Here is a 22,561-nt window from a genome sequence, read left to right on the forward strand (position 1 = left end):
CACCTTAGAGACCCCCAGCAACTTTGCTGGATTTTGAGGACTTGATTTATTTACCTCGAGAGAGTGAGCCTTTTTTCCCACTCTCTCATGTTTTTGATGTGTGTTTTACTCTTGTGTTCTTTGATTATGGAGTTTTAGACAACTCCATAGGCATCTTTTCATTTGTGTCACACAGCACCCTCAGAGCAGTGACACAGGGGAAGCCTTTTAGGTTGTCCCAAGGTTTAAATACCTTTTATGGGATAAACTGCTGTTGCCCAGAGAAAGTAAAGTGAAATTGACTTTACTAGTCTTTCCAAATTCCTAGACCAGCACACACTATCTTACAATAGAGTGCTGGACGGGTTACTTAGTATCCCCTATGTCTATAAATTCATATAGTAGTCAAATGCTACCATTTTCTCTCGAAATGGCTGGTGGCAGTGGTTTTATAACGAACTACCATGATTTTTCCCGACCGCGAACACCGGTAGCATTAAATCGATGGATCCATGTTTTTCAAGATGGCGTCTGAGCCCTCTTTGTTTAAACAAGCCCTGGTCTTCTTTTTGCGCCATTTCTTTTTGGAAAGGGCCTTCTAGAGTTTGTCTCTGCGCGCCAAACCAGGTTTGGTCACTTTGTTCCTACGCCTTTGGCGGGTTTCAGGACTGAAGACCGCGCCTGAGTGTTTGGGGTGGGCAGGAAGTGAGAGGGGGAGGTGCCTGAAACTCCCTGTGCTTAGTCTCCTAGGAGACCCAAATGCACTCTGGCGTGATTGGCTGGGTGAGTGGCAGCTAGACTGGAATGAATGAGAGAAAACTGTTTAAAAGGCGAGTCTCTTGGCTTGTAGGGCAGAGTTGACCACTGGAAAGAAAGAACCGAAGACGAGCTGGAAGAGGACAGCTTCTGCAACTCCTGGACCGTTTGTTTGCCCGGTGAAGCCCTGCTGCAGGTCCGAATCGCCAAGATCATCTCGACAGAGAAGCCCTTCAAGGGCAACTTCTCCCTTTGAGTTGGTCGGACCAATCGACTCGTAAGCCACCTGGATACCATTCTCTTGGAGCTGGTTGTATTTTCCTCAGTGCTGGAGGAAACTGAATTGCCAGGGAGAAGGACACCCGTTTGTGTGCTTGACTCCAGCTACCGGAATTGAAGATTTGCCTTTTCCAGCTTTTTGACCAGTCCCAGTGCAGGAGTCCGACGTCCTCCCTCTTGTACCCACGACTGAGGTTCCGGAACAGCGAGATCTGCAGGAACTGTCAGGAACGGACGTCTTCAGCTGCATCTTTTTCTTCATTGTAAGGTACTGTGAAAACCCGACTGAGAGAACTTACCTCTCACTGCGAAAGTGCTTGAAACTTTGGCAACTTGCAGGCCTAGTCAGCTTGTGACCCAACATATTAATCTTTCTTTTACAAACTACTTTTGAGAACTTTGGCAAAGACTTTTACGTTTAACTTCCAGAACTGCTTTATCCTATTCAAGACTTTGGCACATTGAGTTTGGCCTAACCTATTGCATTGAATCAACTCCTCTGGTGAGCTCAAACTATTTGCACAGTTTTAGAGTAACTGTAATATTTGTTTTATTAACTTATGTCTTTTTGCTCCTACTTCAAATGATCTGAATACCATGTTGCTGCTCCTTCAAAGTAGTGTAAATGCCTCAGAACCTGATGTTGTGAAGCACTGAAGTATATTTTTGTGATATAGATTGCCTCCTTCTAGTGAATGTTTTATAATTGACTGACTGAAATGAATTAATAAGTGTTTTACTTAGAAACCTTGAGTAGAAGAGTTTATTTGAATACTTGTAATTATAGACCTGTGTAACATCCTTACAGCTCACATTGACTCTGGAGATAAGCTTGACTGCTCAGCAGCGCTACCGTAAAACTGTGTAGTACAGACTTATTCCAAAGGTTGGTTTTGCTTACACCTGTAGTCCTAGTTCTCTAGTGGTCCCAGAGGATACTGCATACAAACTTTGCTGCTGCTGGAACCGAGTTCCAGGGGTCAGGAAACCCAGAATAGAGTGCGTCGTCTTTAAGCAGGAGCAGAGTTCAAGGAAGATCCTGAGGACCCTCCCGAAGCTGGATGACCCAAGCCTGACCCACCTCACCAGAGTGCTGGACCCCAGAAGCAATGGAAGCGCATCAAGTGTCCAAGAACCGCGGTGGTGCTATTGACCGGTAGCTGAAACCGCAAAGTACAGCTGAATTGAAAAGAGCCCATAGCTGCTGTCGACGACTTTCAAACTGCAGTGCAGGAGTCCTCCAGACAGCCTCCCTCTTGTCCCCACGACTGAGGCGCAGGAACCCACTCTGCAACACTGCAACCAGAACAGGAGCCAGCAGGATCCTCTTCTTCAAACCCAAGGTGTTAGGCAGAATTGCATGCAGTACCCTCTGGGACCACCACATACAATTGGGACTACAGCTGTAAGCAAAACCAACCTTTGGTATAAGACTGTACTACACAGTTTTTCGTAGCGAGCTGAGCAGCCAGGCTTATCTCAAGAGGAAATGTGAGCAGTACAAGGATGTTACACAGAGGTCTTACAATCACAGTGGTTGAAGTAGACACTTGCACTCAAGGTTTCTTGGTATAACACTTATTATTTTATTACAGTCATTTAGCAACCAATCACTAGAAGGAGGCAACTTAATATTATACACAAACACACTTTAATACCAAACCAATACGCTTCGGAGTAAATTTTGCTCCCCTAAATAGGAGCAAAATGGCATTTCAGTTAATTTGAATGGGAGTAAAAAGGCACAAGTTAATAGAATGGATCACAAATACTTTCATAGGCAGTGCAATTAGTTTCAGTTCACTAGAGGACTCGATTCAGTTCAATAGGCCTAGGCCAAAGTCAATGGGTTAGTGTATTGGATAGGAAAGAGCAGTTCTTGTAGTAAACAGTGAAGTCTTTGCCAATGTTCTCAGAAGTAGTTTGTACGAAAAAGAATCATATGTTGGGTCACAAGCTGATTAGGCCTGCAAGTTGGGAAAGTTTCATGAACTTTCACCGCGAGAGGTAAGTTCTCTCAATCTGGTTGGCAAAGTACCTTAGTATTGAGAAAAAGATGCATCTGAAGACGTTGGTTCCTGGCAGTTTCTGCAGGTCTCGCTGTTCCTGAGCCTCGGTCGTGGGGACAAGAGTGAGGACGTCGGGGGACTCCTGCACTGCACGGGGGTCAAACAAGATAGCAAAATAGAAGATCTTCGGTTCGAGTTCCAGTAGCTGTATATTCAATTACACAAACTGGTGTCTTTTCCCCCTGGTTAATCCTAACCAGCTCCGAGAACGGTATCCAGGTGCCTTACAAGTTGATTGGTACCACCAACTCAAAAGTCGTCCTTGAAGGGGCTTCTCTGTCGAGATGAACTTGGCGATTCCGACCCGCAGCAGACCTTCACAGGGCAAACCAACGATCCAGTAGTTGCAGCAGCCATCCTCTTCCAGCTTGTCTTTGGTTCTTTCGTTCAAATGGTCGACTCTGCTTTCCAGTTCAAGAGACTCACCTTTTAAACAGTTTTCTCCCTTTCATTCCAGCCTAGCTGCCACTTAGCCAGCAGGGTGGCTGTCCTTGCTGGACAGTCAGCCAGCCAATCACGCCAGTGCATTTGGGTCGCCTAGGAGACTAAGCACAGGGAGTTTCGGGCACCTCCCTCACTTCCTGCCCACCCCAGACACACAGGTGCCAGAGGCGGTGTTCAGCCCTGAAGAATGACAAAGGCGTACGAACAAAGGGACCAAACCTGGTTTGGCGCGCAGAGACAAACACTAGAAGGACCTTGCCAAAAAGAAATGGCAAAAAAGAAGGCCGGGACCTGTTTAAACAAAGGGGTTTAATGCGCCGTCTTGAAAAACATGGCTCCTGCGATTTTTAGCTACCGGTGTTTGCGGTTGGGAAAAATCACAGTAGTTTGTTGTAAAACCACTGCCACCAGCCATTTCGATAGGAAAGGGTAGCATTTGACTGCTACATTAGTTTCTAGTCACAGGGGATTCTAGGTAACCCCTCCAGCACTCTATAGGACGATAGTGTGTGCTGGTTCTAGGAATTTAAGACTAGTAAAGTCAATTTAACTTTACATTATCTGGGAAACAGTAGTTTATCCCAGAGAAGGTATTTAAACCTTGTGGAAGTCTAAAAAGACATCCCTGTGTTACTGCACCGAGTGTACTGTGTAACACACATGAAAAGATGCATATGGAGTTATCTTAAACCTCCATAATCAAAGAACACAAGAGTAAAACACACATGAAAATACATAAGTGGGAAAAAAGGCTCACACTCTTTCCAGGTAAAAAAAAATCAAGTCCACTGGGGGTCTATAAGGTGAACGGAATTAGCACATTTATGAGAATTCTCCCTAACACAAGGTACCGTCATGTCTAAGGGGTACTTACCTCTTTGGTCTGTAGCTTGCGTGTTCTCACTGGAGACTTGCAGTAGCTACTTTTTGCAGAGTTGATTCCAGCTCTGTCCCTCACAAACCCTTCAGCTTGTAGCCCAACAGTGTTCCTTTTTAATACAAACTCTCTAAACTTTGTGCAAGACTTTTGTGCTATCTAAAGTGCCTTTGCTCCATAGACATTGCTCAAATTGACTTTGGCTTTCCTCGCTCCCTGCAGACTCTTCTAACACATTGACTTTAGTTATAACTGTCCCTCATAGGTGGTGCAGAAGTTTAAGTTGTATTGCTGAGAAAGATCTAATCTAGACTTCATTGGGAGATTGAAAAGTATTCACATGCTATGATACTGTTAAACTTTGCCATCCGTGACCTTTTCCTTTCCCACAACCTCAGATTTGCATTGTCTAACAAGTGATATATTAATGTCAAACATTGTCGTAGTAATTGAAGTCGCCTCTGGGTGTAGGAAGTGTGTGTGTGTGTGTGGCATCCCAAAAGGATATCTACCTGCATATTTTAAATCTGAGGAAGTGTTATGAAGTGCATTTTTATTGTTGCATATTGCCCTTTTTAAAGAAGGCTTATTTAAAACTGACAGTTAAATAAATAAACATTTTACTAGAAAACAGTTAGGCAAAGTTTGTCTGCAGTAAGTACCCTTTGGAAACACTACAAACAACTCTGACTACAGGTATAGGAAATCCAACCTTTGGTATAAGCTTGTGCTACACAGTTTTGGTAGCGTGTTGAGCAGCCAGGCTTATCTCAAGAGGGGTCAATGTCAGCTGTCGGGGAGTGACAAAGACATTCACAGTGACAAGTATTCAAATAAACACTTAAGGTTTCTTGAATAAACCATTATTAATTTATCAGTTAGAATAAGCCTGCCTCAGAAGGGAGCAATATAATAGTAACACACAAATACACTTCAATATTGTACAATCCTGGTTCCTAGACTAGTAAAGAGCCTTTTGGGAAGGCCCACAGACACAACATACACCCTCAGGTGAGTTCAATAGTTAGGGTGCTGGGGACATTAATATATTACTGTTTGCATTTAGAATACTGTTACAAGTTGGTAAAAGAAAAAGATTATTAGAACAAGAGACCACAAATATTCTTTAGCAGGCAAATACTTTTGGATCCCCACAGCAGAGTCATTCAGTATAACAAGCCAGGCCAAAGTCAGTGGGCAAAAGTCTTAAATAGGATGAAGCCGTTCTGGTAGGTAAGTTGAAAAGTCTTTGCACAATGTTTTAGAAGTCTTTGAAGAAGAGAAGAATCAAATGTCGGGCCACAAGCCGTTAGATTTGTGAGGGGCAGAAGATGCAAGCAACTCTACAGCAAGAGGCAAGTTCTCTCAGACTTTGTACAGTACCTTTGAATTGAAGAAAAGATGCATCTGATGACTTCTGTTCCTGTGCAGCTCTGCAGATCACACTGTTACTGGGCCTCAGTCGTGGGGACAAGAGGGACGACTTCTGGGGACTCCTGCAATGGGACAGTCACCGCTCGCAACTGTCAATCTTCAAATCAGTCGCTGTTCAGTGTTTCAGCTCCTTTGCGTCTACCGCAAATAGCAACACAGAGGTTCCTGGCTGTTAAGATGGTCTTTCCTTGCTTCTGGGGTCCCGCACTCTGAGGGCACTCAGGCTCTGTCAGTCTTGCTTCCTGGGAGTCCGGAGGATATTCCTGGAACTCTAGGCCAGCTTAAAAGCAACGCACACATCTGGTGTTCCTCTCCCTGGCTATACGGTTTCTGCAGCAACTCTGTGGAAATCCAACCAGCTCTGAGAAGGATGTCCAGGTGGATTACTTTGGAGTTGATTGGTCCCACCAACTCAAGGGGAGAAGTCGTCCTTGCAGGGGCTTCTCCGTCTATGAATTTGGAGTTTCAGCACAGCAGCAGGGCTTCACCGGGCAAACCAATGGCCCAGGAGTTGCAGCAGTCGTCCTCAAGTTCTTCTTCGGTTCCTTCGTCCAGTGGTTGACTCTGCCTTCCTAACCAAAAGACTCACCTTTTATTCAGTTCTCTCCCATTTTGTTCCAGCCTAGCTGTCAGTCACCCAGCAGGGTGGCTCTCCTTTCCAGAAAGTCAGCCGGCCAATCACTACAGAGTGTATTTGGGTCTCCTAGGAGACTAAGCACAGAGAGTTTCGGGCACCTCCCTTACTTCCTGCCTACCCAGGGACACCCTGGAGCCAGAGGCGGGCTTCACTTGTGAATCCTGCCAAAGGCAAAGCGAACAATGGGCCCAAACCTGGTTCGACCCACAGAGTAAATCTCAAGGAGGACCTTTCCACAAATGGCAAAAAAAAAGACTGGGGCCATTTTGACAAAAATGGCACCCTTGGGTTCTTTTGCTGCAGCTGCAAACGCATCCCGTGGTAAATGCACACCACAGTAGTTAAAACGAAATCACTGCCACCAGCCATTCAGTGAGGAAAGGGTAACATGAAATTGTTACATGAGAAGCTAGATAAAGGGGATACTAGGTAACTCCTCCAGCACCATATTGTAAAATGGTGTGTGCTGGGTCTAGAAAGTTACAATTGTAAGTAGTCTGTTTCACTTTACTACTCTGAAAACAGTACTTTATACCAGAGAAGGTATTTAAACCTTGGGGAAATCTGAAAGACTTCCCTGTGCCACTGCACTGAAGGTGCTGTGACACAATGTAAAAGATGGGGTTTGTCAGGCTCCATAACCAAAAGAAACACAAAGCTCAGAATTCACATTAAAATACATGCGAGAGTGGGGAAAAAGGATCTCACTCTCTCCAAGTTAAACAAATCAAGTCCTCAAAATCAAGCAAAGTTGCTGGGGGTCTCTATGGTGGAAGGAATTAGCACATTTCTGAGAATTCTCCCTAACAAAAACCTTGAGTGTAAGTGTTATTTAGATACTTGTAATTGTGAACCTGTTTTACATCTCTATAGCTCACATTTACCCCTCTTTAGATAAGCCTGGCTGCTCAGTCACTCTACCAACTTGTGTAGTACACACGTATACCAATAGATGGGTTACCTATTACCAAGAGAACAAGGCTTGTGTCTCCCACACCTTGTGTTAGGCAAAATTGGATGCTATAACGGTCATCTGCCAGGTCAGAGAGGCACATCACCTATGCCTCATTTTCACAGCGCCACAATGGCTTGCCAGACCATGGTTCTCTGAACTCTTGCGACTGTTGAATCAACCACTGGTCCCCCTCCCGATGGGGGTGGATCCACTCTGATCTCAGTGGGGGGAGGAGGGGAAGCTGTAGTGCCCCTGTTCTGGAGAAATTGCTCTTAGTAGCCTGGTTCCTGAGCACATAACTTTTCAGCACCTCCACTTGTCGCAGGACAACCTAGAGATCATCCAGAAGGCAAGAAGCACTTCCACTAGGAACCAATACAGGAGCAAATGGACCAGGTTCTGCCTCTGGACTAAAGGAAGGGGTGTAGATCCATTGTTATGCACTCTCAATCAGGTGCTGTCCTTCTCAGCACATATGTCACAGTCAGGGTTCAGGTTGATACATGCCGGACCTACCTGGCGGCCATATGTGCCTACAGAAATTCTGGCGATGAGGTTGTCTACACTTCCATCCCCTTGGTCAAAAGTCAATTTGTGGGTTTAACTAATTTGTACCCACCTGTCAGACGCCCTCACCTGGTCTGGGACCTCAACGTCGTTCTGGGCTCCCTGGCGCATAAACCATTCAAACCTATGGCATCGATGGACAACAAACTGGTCACAATCAAGACATCACTCCTGGTAGTCCTTACCTCAGCATGCAGGATCAGCGAAATTCAGGCCCTTGTCACATCAGAACCATGTACTACTTTCCATCAGGACTTTTCACCTTTTCCCAAAGGTGGTGTCATTTCACCTCAACGAAGAGATGGTCCTTCCAACTTTCTGAATCCGAAAGAAGGTGCAGAAAAACTGCTACTGTCTCGACGTCGGGAGAGCGCTGAAATTCTACCTGGATAGGACCAAGGCCTTCCGCAAGTCGGATGCCTTGTTTGTAACTTATGGCAGTTCAAAACCAGGCTGCCAGGCTTTGTATGCCTTGGTAGCTCTGTGGATGGTAATGCCATCCTAGTAGCCTACAAGGGACAGCACATGAAGTTGCCAGAGAACATGCATGCTTATGCGGTTAGCTCCAAGGCAACTGCGGTAGCTTCCCAAAGGCACATGCCATGGCAAACAATCAGCAGTGCGGCCACTTGGGCTATCCCCTCAACTTTCTGCAAGCATTATTGCTTGGACGCCAGTTCTAGATCAGACGCAGCCTTCGGGCAAGCGGTCCTAAAGAACTTGTTTTGTTATGGATTCCTATGTGTCTCCTCCCAGGGGCTTCAATCAATGGTAATCAACCATACAGTATGGAAGAAAGGGGAGCGGACGTAGGAGTAATTACAAGTTACTCACCATAGTGACTAACATACTCCTAGTCCATCGTCCCCTTTCCTCCATATGTCCCACTATCCTCCCCCCTTAAAAAGCGATGTTAGCCTAGTGTAATAAAGCAGACACGTCACGTCAAAGGGGACTGAGGTGCGGCAGAGGAGCCAAGGGAGCACATGTTCCTGGGGCCGTGCTTCTGTACGCCACTCAATTTAAAGGGGAAAGACTTTTGTTTTGTTTTCACTGGTAAAAGGTTCTGTTCCCGTCCCTAGTGAGGGACTTTTGGGGAGAATTCTCATTTCTGTACTAATTGCATTCAACCTTAGACCCTCAGCTCTTTTTGCTGGACTTTAGGACTTTTAATTTTTATCCTGAAGTGAAACCTTTTTCTCACTCTTGTGTATTTCTATCTGATTTGGACTCTTTCTTTTGGTTTTGGAGTCTGACAAACTCCATAGGCATCACCTTTTTGTATTGTGACACACAGCACCTCCATTGCAGTGTCACAGAGAAGTCCTTTGGATTTCTTTTAAGGTTTAAATACCTTATCTTGGGTAAACTACTGTTCCCTAGGGAAGTAAAGTGAAATTGACTTTTCCTATGTAGTTCCAGTACAACCCATTTTATGTGGAAGTACTGTGGGGTGCGAGGAGGTTACTTAGCCTCTTTTCCCACGTACTCATGTAACATGTTGTATGTTACCCTCACTATATTTAATAGCTGGTGGCAGTGGTTTAATTTTCCTACCATTGTGCGTCTTTACCACAGACTGAAAGCTGCAGTATTGCACCCATGGGTGCCCATTTTTGTCAATATGGCCCCAGTCGTCTTTTTTCGTCATTTCTTGCTTGTGAGGTATTTCTTCGGTTTTACTCTGCGTGTCAAACCAGGGTTGGTCCCTTTGTTCGTTTTACCTTTGGTGAGCTTCAGTACTGAAACCTGCCTCTGGCTGGAGCGTGTCTGGAAGGGCAGGTAGCGAGGGAGGTTCCTGAAACTTCCTGTGCTTGGTTTCCTTGGTTATAGGAATGCACCCAAAGGTGATTGGCTTTGTCTTTGGAGGACAAGCCACCTTGCTGTGAGTGACAGCTAGGCTCTAAGCCTGCATCAAAGGCGAGGTCTCTTGGAAAGAAGGCAGAGTCGACCACTGGTCGAAGGAACCAGTGAAGAAACTGGAATAGAAGCTTGCTGCACCCTCCTGGACTGTTGGTTTGCCTGGTGAAGCCCTGCTGCAGTGCTGAAGCTCCAAATTACGTATTGACTAGAGAAACGCGGAATGGATGACTTCTTCCCTTGGGTTGGTGGGACCAACTGACCCCAAGAGTAACTTGACTGGAACCCCTCTCCCTGCTGACTGTACTTCGCTGCTACTGGAACTGAGTGCCAGGGGACAGGAACACCAGCAACAAGTCCATTGTCTTTAAGCCGGACCAAGCTCCAGGAAGATCCTGAGGACACTCCTTAAGCAGGGTGGCCTAAGCCACCTAAACAGTGTGCTGGACCACCACCTAGATGGGGAGGAAAACAGGCAGTGCAAGTAATCTTTAGACACAGTTCAACATCAAGAATACACCTAAATAAGAGGCAGTCCAAGCCCTACAAAGAGAGGAGCCTTATGCTCAATAGTACATACACGCACTTGTGGCAATGGACAAAATAGGGTCTCTTCAAGGATCTCTAGCAGCTCAGGAAGGTGGATAAGGCGATGAAGAACAAGTTCCCACTATTCAAGCAGGACTTCCACTTGAAAGCAGAGGCAGTTTGAGAGTGCGGGATGGAGTCGCTATTTCGCAATAGCTGTGGAAAGCACCACTTTGTGCGTAAAAGTGGGCTCCTGCGCTAGGGGCCACCGATTGGGTTAAGGACTACTCACCGGTCCCCGACGCAGGTAGACCCAAACTTCGCTGGTACAGTCCACTTCGCTGGCAGGTTCGAATGCGACAATCGGGACTTCTTGACACTGTGTAGTTCCCAAGATGCAGCGAGGATTCCCAAACGGGACAGTGGCGATTTTCTCTGCTCCGGCTGGAGGAATCGGCCCAATTCCACTGCAACAGGCTTCAGGGGCAAGGGGTCACAAATGCAGCAAACTTGCACAGGTCGTTGCCACAGCAGGCCAACACGGTAACCGCATTTACTCCGGTCTGGGCACACTCGTCTCACTTCAGCCCTGGGAATGCCAACTGTATGAAATTCGGTGTGAGGTTGCCGTGGACACAGAGCTAGCAGTATACCAAGTTTCTAGGGCCTCCTCGAAAATGGCGGCGGTGACAGAGCAAACGTCCTGTGTAAGCTGGTCAGGCCACTGGTTGGCCCAGGGACACGAAGAGGCTTACTTGCAGGGTTTGATGAAGGTGCCGAGAATAGTTAATCCCACTATTCCAATGGGTCGAAGCGTCTTCGCAGACCACCTAGGACGATCAGATGCAAAGGGGTCCCACGGGACGACAGCGGGCTCATGGTACCAAACCTTCCAGCGGGTCACCAGCGGTTCCTCGGCTTGTTGTTGTAGGATACTTGGCTCCTTATCCTTTGTTCGTGTGAACTCAGGAGATCGACATGGTAGTGGTGTTTTCAGCCTCCTCTTATCCAAAGTTCCCTTCGTGCCAAAATAGAGAGGACCAAATGGGAGATCTGCTCTCAAACACTCACTCCATACGTGGATCAATCGTGGACCACGGCGGTCCCAGACATTCAGGACACTCCAGACTCTCTGGCACCCAGGATGTGTATTGGGAACAGACATCCCAGCCCACATCCTGGAGGCACACACACAAGGTATGCAGAAGCCCGCAAAAGCATTGGGTTTTGCGGGAAAGTGCATGACCAAATAAGGACTGACCCGGGTCGACTCGATCTGGGGAAGATGAAGGGGCAAGATAGCCAAAGGACAGGACAAAGAACCTTGTGGCATGGAGCCAGACCACCTATTCGTTCCAAACGCGTTAAGCACGGTTGACATGGCAAGAAATGGTTAAACATATAAGAAAACTAAAGCTGCCACCAGTCCTGTCCGTGACACATCTGCACAGTGCATAAAAAGTCCAGCAAGAGTTTCTGGGGCCTTTGGAATGACTAGAGACCCAAGTGTACTGTAAGGTAAGTTATATTGCACACTTTTAACATGTTGCACAAAAGTTGCAACATGAGGAAAGGGCTCGTGAAACAGTCTCCCAGTGTTGACTGTCTTATGGGCATGTCGTTTTCCCCATAAAAAGTGAGCAAAGCCCAGAGGAGTGCAGCTGAGGGCTAAGCTTCTCTGGCAAAGTTTAGTCAATGGTGTAAAACAGCAGCAACAAGTTTGGGGGTTGACACATGGAGGGAAAATTACATTAAATATGAAATCTTTCCTAACAAGCAGGCAAATACTTTCAGATCCCCTAACAAGAGTCATTCAGTGGAACAGGCTAAGCCAAAGTCAATGGGCAAAAGTCTAAATGAGCTGAAGCACTACTTTGCAGGGAAGTAAGAAAAGTCTGTGCACAATGTTTTAGAAGTCTTTGAAGAAAAAGAATCATTGTAGGGCCACACGCTGTTAGACTTGTGAGTAGCAGAAGATGCAAGCAACTCTACAATAAGAGGCAAGTTCTCTCAGACTTTACAGTACCTTTAGATTGAAGAAAAGTGCAGCAGATGACTTCTGTTCCTGTGCAGCTCTGCAGATCTCACTGTTCCTGGGCCTCAGTCATGGGGACAAGAGGGAAGACTTCTGGGGAATCCGGCACTGCAATGGGACGGTCAGCTCTCCCAACTGGCAAACTTCATACAAGTGTCACTTCAGTGTTTCAGCTCCTTGCGACTAGCCCAAATAGCAACACTGACGTTCCTGGCTGTCGAGACGGACTTTCCTTGCATCTGGGGTCCCGCACTCTTTTGAGGGGGCTCAGGCTTGGTCAGTCCTGCTTCCTGGGACTCCGGAGGATCTTCCTGGAGCTCTTGGCCAGCTTAAAAGCAACACACACAAACTGGTGTTCCTCTCCCTGGCTATTCGGTTTCCAGCAGCAACTCTGTGGCAATTCAACCAGCTCCGAAAGGATGTTCAGGTGGCTTACTTTGGAGTCGATTGGTCCCACCAACTCAAAGGTAGAAGTCCTGTAGTTACGAATTTGGAGTTTCAGCACAGCAGCAGGGCTTCACCGGGCAAACCAACAGTGCAGGAGTTGCAGCAGGCGTCTTCTTCAAGCTCTTTGTATTCCTTCGTCCAGTGGTCGACTTTGCCTTCCAAGTCAAAAAGCCTTGCCTTTTATGCAGCTTGCTCCCATTCATTCCAGCCTAGCTGTCAGTCACCGAGCAGGGTGGCTGTTCTTGCTGGACAGTCAGCCGGCCAATCACCAGAGTGCATTTGGGTCTCCTAGGAGACTAAGCACGGGGAGTTTCGGGCACCCCCTCACTTCCTGCCCACACCAGACACCCTGGAGCCAGAGGCGGGCTTCACTCGTGAATCCCGCCAAAGGCAAAATGAACAAAGGTACCAAACCTGGTTTGGCGCGCAGAGTAAATCTCAAGAAGGAACTTTCCACAAAGAAATGGCAAAAAAAGACTGCGTTTATTTTGACAAAAATGGCACCCCTGGGTGCTTTACTGTGAATGTAGCCCGCAGTAAACTCCCATAATGGTAGTAAAAGTAAACCACTGCCACCAGCCATTCAGCGAGGAAAGGATAACATTAATATGTTACATAAGAAACTAGACAAAGGGGATACTAGGTAACCCCTCCAGCACCCCATTGTAATATAGTGTGTGCCTGGGGTCTAGAAAGTTACAAATGTAGGAAAAGTCAATTTCACAGTAGTTTATCCCAGAGAAGGTATTTAAACCTTTGGGAAATCTGAAAGACTTCTGTGTCACTGCACTGAATGTGCTGTGTGACACAATGTAAAAGATGCCTATGGAGTTTGTCAGACTCCACAACCAAAAAGAAACCTAGTACAAAATCACATTAAAATACATGAGAGTGGGGAAAGATTCTCACTCTCTCCAGGTAAAAAAAGTCCTCAAAATCCAGCAAAGTTGCTTGGGGTCTCTTAGGTAAAGGAAATTGGCACATTTCTGAGAATTCTCCCTAACAGCAGATAGCTGAAACCGTGAAGTGCCGCTGTTCTGAAGTGAGCCCATTGCCACTGCTGCTGACCTTGGAACTGCAGTGCAGGAGACCTCAAGACGTCCTCCCTCTTGTCCCCACGACTGAGGCCCAGGAACTGCAGAACTGCAACCAGAAGAGAAGCCAGCTGGATACTTTTCTTCAGACCTAAGGTACTGTTTAAATAGGGGTACTTAACTCTTGTTGCAAGTATCTTGCCTGCTCTCACTGGAGACGACTTGCAGTAACTGCCCTTTGCAGAGTTGCTTGCATCTTTGCTTTTCACAAGCCTCCCAGCTTGTGGCCCAACGGTTATTCTTTTCTACAAACTCTCTATATAACAGTGTGCAAGACGTTTGTGCCATCTACAAGAAGTGCCTTAGCTCCCCTAGACTTTGTTCAATTGACCTTGGCTGTCCTGGCTCCCTGCAGACTCTTCTGACCTTCTGACTTTGTGTTTATCTGTCTCTCATAGGTGGTACATAATTTACTTGTATTGCTCGGAAAGTGTTAACCCATACTTAATTTGGGGGATTGTAAAGTACTCACCTTTTTAGATAACTTGTTCATTAAGTGTTAGTGATATAGCAATGTCCAGTGCCATAGCAATTGAAGTCACCCCGGGTGTAGGGAGTGTGTATGTGACCTCCCAAAAGGGTATCTGCTTAACCGAGAACTAAGGAAGTGTATTTTTGAAGTGTATTTTATTGTTACATATTGCACTTTCTAAAGAAGGCTTATTTTAAAACTGACAAATTAATAAATGATTGTACTAGATAACCTTGAGTACAAGTGTCATTTGGATTCTTGTCACTGTGAATCTCTGTTGCATCTCTACAGCTCACAATGACCCCTCTTGAGATGGGTCTAGCTGGCCTCTCTATCAACTTGTGTAGAACAGACCGATACCAATAGTTGGGGATCTATTGCCAAGAGGACAAGGCTGGTGTAGTCTCCCACAGGGTTACTGCATCCAATCTTGCTTAACAGGGACGCCCCGTACAGTATGAAGGAAAGGGGACTATGGACTAGGAGTATGTTAGTCACTATAGTGAGTAACTTTTATTTTTTTTTAATTGGAAAATGTGTTAAAGACCTATAATATTGTTTTTTTTTAATTAATATTTGTAATTGTTACTGGATTCCACTACACCTGCAGGAATGACACCCGTAATGGATAATTAATGCTACTTGTGTTTGTTTTTCCTTATTGCTAAAAGCTTCTCACAGTTTTCAAACTCTAAAAAGCCTAGTCAATGTTATCAATTCTGTTGATTTATTTGGAAGTAATTATGGTTTGAAAGAAGTTATTATAATATCTTCATCAAATATTTTGTCTTCCAAATGGTGTAGCGCTGTTAGAGGCCAGAGGTCTTCCACCTCACCTTTTCGGTCCACTTGGTCCTCGGATGTCCCAGCTTTTCCACCGAACAATTGGAAGTGGAGCAAGTAAGCACTATTTATGTACATTTTTGGTATATTAATACTATTATGATATGCTAGCCATGTGTGGGCTAGTCTGTTTCTGCCAGAGTGCATACTTGCACAGAGATAGAATGTACAAAGATCTCTCCTGGGGGGGGTGGGGGGGCTAACAAACTAGCGATCATCCTTGTATGGCACTTGATTGTTTTGTGGATCATTCATGGCAGCAGGAATACTATTTAACGGTATGGCGAATAGCCTTAAGGGTGGCACAGGAGTAAACAAGATGGGACACTCCTGCTCTTGTGTAGTCTTCTGCAAGTTTTCAATGTGAAAGTAGTTTTCTGGTTGCTTAAAAAAATACAAACCTTTTTTTCATGCTGCTACATGCTCATGCTTAATTATATATACGTGTGGCCAAATAGCTACTATTTCTAAGTTTCACGTTGTGTCCTATGCTTTATAGACTGTTTGCATTTGAAGAACGGGTGTCTGTCTTTTTAAGGTATGTTTTATTTATAGAGAGCTGTAAGCTAGTTTCTCTTTTTTTGGGGGTTTTAAATCTACAGGGAACATGATACGCTACTGGGTGAAAAAACAGCTACACTCCCACCTAGATTAAGCACCTCTAGTGCTCTGCACTTAATACAGTTCCAAAACACTGTTCCTTTGGCAGGAAGCACTCCTTTTCAGAGTGCTAAAATGTAACGCTGAGGTTGTCAAAGCGATTTAGGGAATAATCAATGAGCTGATGTTACATTGCATGCCTGATAAATAACTTTGTTGCAGATTTTGGAGGCTTGACTTGGTTCTCCTTCGAGAGTAAAGAATGTTCTGTGAGTTGGCTGAACGAGGTGCCATGCCACTTTCACCCCACCAGTCAGATGTTTATTCAGCAAGTGGGGTAATCTGATTCAGTCCTGTTAGACCCAAGATGGCTGGCTCACTTGACCTTTTGTTACATGTGTCTTCTGACCTTACACTATATGGCCCCCACATGCACCTTCTGCCAGAACTACTGACGATATAAATGGGGTCTAAAGCAAGGGGCAGCTTTATAACTTTTTTTGTGCTTTCCTCTTTTATGGTACACCCTTTACTTTTTCAATCCTGACCTGACTTCTTGGGGATAATTAAAGCCTTTTGATTTACTTACTTTGTGATAATTCTTTATGGGGAGATCAATCTGTCCATAAGACTACCAGTGCTGAGAAACTAGGTCTCCATCGATTTCTTATATTTTTACAACTGCACACATCATCCTATTGTGAAGTGTGGTTAGTATACGTTGTATCCTAATACCTGGTTGGTGGTAGTGGTTGATTTTCTACCGTATTTTGAACTTTCTACTTGTACATTTACCGCAAATAGCTACTAGAAGTGGCTAGCACTCTAGGATGGTTGTCCCATGAGATTTTTGCCATGTTATTCTTTGGCCTTCTTTCTGCCCTCTGTGCCAAAATTGTCTTTTATGGAATGCCCTTTCATGGGGAAAAATGCTTTCATGGGCCAAGGTGTTGGTCTGTGTATTTGGCCCGGTTTACCCAATTTGACCGTAAAAACAGTTTGGAAGATTTGATTGAATACGAACATTATGATCAAATATTCCATTCGAACAGCATTATAGTGAACATGGGGTGCGATGGCTGCAGGAGTGTCCCCCGCACCCGACCGCGTAAAGATTATTATTTTTAAGGGAAAAAAATAGAAAAACGGACCCTGCGGCGTAAGATCCGACCCACGTTAGAGGGACGCATCTGACACCACAGGGGATGCGGGTGAAGCGGCAGCGGCCAAAATGTTGCGTATGAGAAGGGGTTGGGGGGGTTTGGTGTAGGGCAACATTTGATTTGTTTGGCCGATGTGATAACCAATCCGTGGCGAAATTGACTATGGTCAATGCCCCTGCAAATCTTTTCACTTCGTCAAACAACCCAAATTCTATTTTTACCAGAGGTGGGGGCTTCGGCCTTCTGGTGCCTGAATGTCTGTTGCTGGGTAGAATGTGTGGACAGTGGTACTCTTACATCGCGTCCCCTTTCCTCCAGACTGTATGGGAGACGGAACCCTTTTCACCAGAAAAAAACCTTCTTCTGCTTTAAATTTAGAGGTGCGGAGGGGGCGCGACTCAGGGAGCATGCTCTGCCCTGATTCTCCCCTCCGGAGCCACACCCTGTCTCCTTTTCTACGTTGACGGGAACGGTCCAAATTCACCAGTGGTTCTGGGTTTGGCTTCGGCCATGTAATACCATGCGCGGAAACTTCTGTCTTTTTTTGTTTCATCTATCAGGTACTCGGTCCTCGGGTGTCATGCTCCACCCCGGCGCATGCCGACTTCTACAGGGTTCAGCAGGTGTCCATCCTGCAATGGGCTCTTCCCAACTTCAGACCCCCACGCCCTCTGCCTACGTTGCCTTGGCCCAGACCACGGTTGGCAATCATGTTTGGCGTGTGACTCGCTGTCTTCGAAGGCGCTGAAGAACAGACTAGCCAGGTGGAGGGAGCTCTTCCAGAAGTCGCCTCCAGAGGATCTCAAGAATTTTGTGAAGCATCGTCCCATGTCCAAGGTAGGGCTGCTATATTTTCACCCCCCACCCCCCCCCTGCAAGGGAGAGTCCTTCCAAGGGAGTCTCCCGTGCATGAGGGACCGGCCAGGTCTTTCCACCAGCTCGTGCACCGAGGCTGCTACAGCTACCCGCACTTGGGTCAAGGGGTCCTCGAATCCTCCCGGACGCCGTGTCGAGGGACCGGAAGGTTCTTGTACCGGGCTTACACCTGTGGGGCTCTGCCCTTTCACCGGCGCAATGGCCAAGGGGCTACGCCCGAATACCGGCAATCCGTCCGAGGGGGCACCTAAACGTAGCTCTGCCGACCATTTGGCCGAGGGTGTAACACTTACCCGGCCGAGACCAGAGTAGGCCCGGTGATCCACACACGAGAGTCTTGGACGAGGCCAGACCCAGCAGGCTGGACATCACGTCGCAGGCATGTGGCAGGCAGCTCGACAAAATGGCCGCTGCGCCAAACGGGAACACCCGTCTAACTCCATTCCACGAGTTCAGCGAAGAACGAATGTCAAGGTGGGACTAGTCGCAACCAGGTACGTGGTCTACAGTCTACCCTTCATATGTGCAAGGCAACTTTCCCATGCGTCCATACGGACTGTGTACGCTGCGGCTCCAGCAGTCCCCCGCTACCCCGTCGGTACCTCCTAACACCTCTTCGGCCAGTGAGAAGGTGCTCTTCGACAAATTCCTCTGCCTCATGAGGTCTCCGCAGATGGGGGCTATCATCAAAGACGCAGCCATCGGGCTCGCTGACCCTGGTGCAGCCGCCTCCTCCGGCTCCACAGCCAACTCCGCAACCTCTGCCGCCGCCTCAGCCTCCGGCTGCGGTCTTTGTACCCCAGCCTCCGGCTCCATCTACCCCTCCTCCACAAGATCCTCCGGATCCACAGGACACAGACAAGGTGGAGGATCCGGACACGCCATCCTCAGCCAGGGCCTTCCATGAACGTCTTGCTGGCCTGGCGGAGTACCTGAGCCTTCCTCAGCCCGAGGTCGGTGGCAGAGGGGGTTCTTGCTGAAGTCCTCACTAGACGCCCCTTTGCCAACAGAGGGATTCCACTGAAAACCGATGTAGTCTCCCTGGTCAACAAGGGTTGGCTCAAGCCCCACTCAGTCAAGCGGGTCAACCGACGCCTGGACGCAGAGTACAGGCAGATGGAGGGGCACACATCCTTTCTCTCGACCCATCCTCAGCCACACTCCTCGGTGATCGATGCAGCATCACTTTACTCCAAGCATGTCGTTCTCTGCCGCCTCCTCTGCAGCATTACTAGGCAAGGAGAAGATCTTGGAGGCTTACAGCAAGAAGATCTACTCCAACGCCTCCTTGCACCTGTGTCGGGCCAGCGCAGATGCCATGCTGGCTGCCGCCAACCAACGGTTATGGTGGGAAATTGCTGACTTCCTCCCGGAACTCACCTCCCAATGCCAATCACACTTTAAGGCTGGGCTAGCGGAGGCCAAGCTTGTGGCGCATGACCTCATGGAATGCATAGTGGCGCATATTGATACCTCGGGCCATGCCATCTGCATTGCCACGGACAGGAAGCGCACAGCCTGGCTCCGGGCGACGAAATTCAACCTGGACGTCCAGGAGCGCATCCTAGATCGTTCGGGGGTGTGGGGGCCTCTGCCACTCCTCTACGGACGAGGAGCTGGACAAAAAAAACAGCAGCTCACAAACTGCAAAGTCCTTGTCCATTCTTACAAAGACCACGCCCAAATCTTACACCCAATCTCAGCAGCGCTCAGAGAAGGTTCGTACATATGGAGGGTTCTGCGGCTTCCAGGAACGCAGATCCAGGAAGCTGTCAGAGCCGGCATGAACAGCGGAAGGGGGGGGAGGGCTTTTCCAGTCCCCCCCCTCCTCAGCCTCCGAGGGAAAGAAGGCATGACACGCCCCTTCGGGTCCATGTTCTCCGGTGGGGGGCAGGCTTGCTCTCCATGCACATTTCTGGCACCAGAATTTCGCGGATCCCTGCTCCTCTCCGTAGTATCCACGGGGTACCGTCTACCCATCCCAGCCTCTCCTGCCTCCTCCCCTCCACTCCCACAGGTTGGGACAGCAACTCTTTTGGAGATCCGGTCGCTCGTAGAGAACCAGGCAGTTGAGGAAGTTCCAGCCTCCCAGCAAGGCTTTGGCTTCTACTCCAGGATTTTCGCCATTCAGAAAAGAACCAGGCAGGCCTGAGTTGTCCTGGACCTTTCCACCCTCAACCTCTTCTTACCCCTGCAAAAATTCAAGATGGTTACGCCAGCTTTTATAGCGTAATTGGACAAGGGAGACTGGATGTGCTCCCTGGACCTGAAGGACGCGTACTTACATGTCCCAATTTGGCAGCCCAATTGTTCTTGCCTACGGTTCAGAATCATGGGCTACCACAATACAAGGTCCTTCCGTTTGGCCTCAACTCGACCCCAGGGTCTTTACAAGGCTCATGAACGCTGTAGCGGCTCTCCTCAGAGCCTCCACATCTAACTCCTTCTCTCGACTACTGGCTCGTCAGGGCTACATCTCCAGAGGCGGTTCACCACTTGTCCCATGCCCTTATGAACACACTGCACGACATGGGCTTCTCGCTCAACCTCAAAAAGTTGCAGCTGCTGCCTACGCAGACTGACATTCCTGGGACACATTTGGGACACGTGCTTCGAGAGGGTTTTTCCATCGGAAGACAAGATCTCGGCCATCAAGAGGGCCACCGCCCACTTCCTCAGCAGAGAATTGACCTCAGCATGGTGGTACCAACATCTCCTGGGTCTACTAGCAGCGTTCTGTTAGGCGTGCCGTACACGAGACCAATGATGAGAAGGATTCAGCTGCACTTCGTGGCCTCATGAAATCAGGAGTGGGGCTTGCAATCCGAGATGATTAACGTTCCGCTAATCTCTTCACCCGGACCTAACTTGGTGGTCCATGGACTACAACCTATGGGCGGGCAAGCCCTTTCGGCTGCCCTCTCCGCAGGCCACCATCACCAGAGACTCCTCTCTCGAGGGCTGGGGAGCCACCCTGGACGATCTCTGTGCACAGCACCTGGACTCGACAGGGGCATGAATACCACATCAATTGGTTGGAGCTGAAGGTCATCTGGCTAGCGCTCAGACTTTCTCCCACTGCTCAGGGGCAAGGTTGTCCTCATCCAGACAGACAACTCGACCAGCATGTACTACGTCAACGAGCAGGGAGGCACCAGATCCCCTCCTCTGTGAAGTCTGGCGATCAGCATGTGGGAATGTGCCTTGGATAACGAAATTTACCTCTCGGCAGTCCACTTCCCGGGGGAGTCCAACCTTGATGCGGACAGGCTCACCAGGCTGGGAGCGGACAATTGGGAGTGGCAGCCAATGTTCCCTCTAAGCTGTGCGCATGTGCGCTTGCCCAGCTTGCTTCTGGGTGCCGCTTAGAAGATTTTTAGCAGCGCACACAGACAATTCTCACCTAACTAAAAAGATATATTAAGGTACAAGGCACAACAATCACCTGGCATTTGCTTTCTCTTAAAATAACTAACTAATCTTAATATTCTGGTAACGCTCTACTATGCAAGCGTGACCTTAAACATCTATAAACCCCAACAGAATACACCCACAAGAGGTTAAATACTAATATAAAAAGTGGCTCCATGAACAGCATAATCTAACCAAGATTTGCCTGGACACATTAACCAAATAATGTTTCCTCCCCACCCAGGACTCCGATACTTGGCTTTACCATGCTTTTACCTTGGGACTCTAACTTGTGCCCCAGAATTCATTTAGATATCAACCTCTTCCTCTTTTGGCTCTACGAAAAGGTTACCAGACTTGTACCGATATCCATTTGTTTTATATTTGTTGTAATATGAATAACGTTCAAGTACCAGAATTTCTGTGTACATGGCGCCTCACCAAAAGCATCACCCGCAATATGTAAACCAACGATCAGCCAAAGATTGGTTACTGACTTTGAGTAAGCAGTCTACTTGGATGTGTAGCCTCATTTGATGATTCCTCTTCTTTGTACATATGTCACGTAGGTTTTTTGCAGCGGTCTCCTTGCAATTTAACACATTATGAAACTCAAATAATTTGCCATCTAAGGATTTTGAGTTGACAAATGTTATGCTCAGCATCTCCTACTTTAATACTGCTAACAATACCCTATATGTGGAGAGCGACATTGCAATATCATTTATTGGCCTGCAAGGGAAAATGGGTATCGACTATGCCTAGCATTACTCCTCTATAATATTAGGGCCATGGATATTCAGATAGTTGAATGATTTTCACAAAGTCTTCATCCTTTCCAAGTGTTCAGAGTTCCATTGGGCATAGACCTTAACAAATTATATGGTAACTCGCTGGTATACAGAAACGGCTTCACTGAGCACTTGTTTAATATTATAGGTGTGGGGTATGTTGCAAGAAATCATGCAAGCACTGCAAAATAATTATGTACATGCCGATTAATTACATTTTCTTAAAATGCACAAAATATCAGAATGAGAGATTAAATATGTTTTGCTTGCAAAGTATTGCTGGTATGCATATATACCAGTGAGTGTTTGCTGCAACATTCCCCCACTTTTTACAGTGCTCTGTCAGCTAGTATTGGAGCCTAGCACAGAAGTCGGGGGATGAGGGAGTACAGGTGGAAGGGCAGGGGAGAACACTCCTTGGTGATGAACAAATCAGCAAATTTA

General features: G+C 47.2%; 1 protein-coding gene across 8 annotated transcripts in view; it reads left to right on the top strand.

Moving 5' to 3' along the window:
- The window catches only part of TRIP12 (thyroid hormone receptor interactor 12), a 2,051,777-nt gene that overhangs the window by 417,083 nt on the left and 1,612,133 nt on the right, over window positions 1-22,561 (top strand). For all 8 annotated transcript variants that reach the window (XM_069618297.1, XM_069618300.1, XM_069618299.1 and 5 more), the window contains one exon: window positions 15,238-15,333. In XM_069618297.1, coding sequence (XP_069474398.1) covers window positions 15,238-15,333 — 96 coding nt within the window. The remainder of the gene's footprint in view (window positions 1-15,237; window positions 15,334-22,561) is intronic.

This window comes from Ambystoma mexicanum, chromosome 10 (genome assembly GCF_040938575.1).
Source record: "Ambystoma mexicanum isolate Mex_15411 chromosome 10, UKY_AmexF1_1, whole genome shotgun sequence".
In the NCBI taxonomy this organism is placed as follows: Eukaryota; Metazoa; Chordata; class Amphibia; order Caudata; family Ambystomatidae; genus Ambystoma; species Ambystoma mexicanum.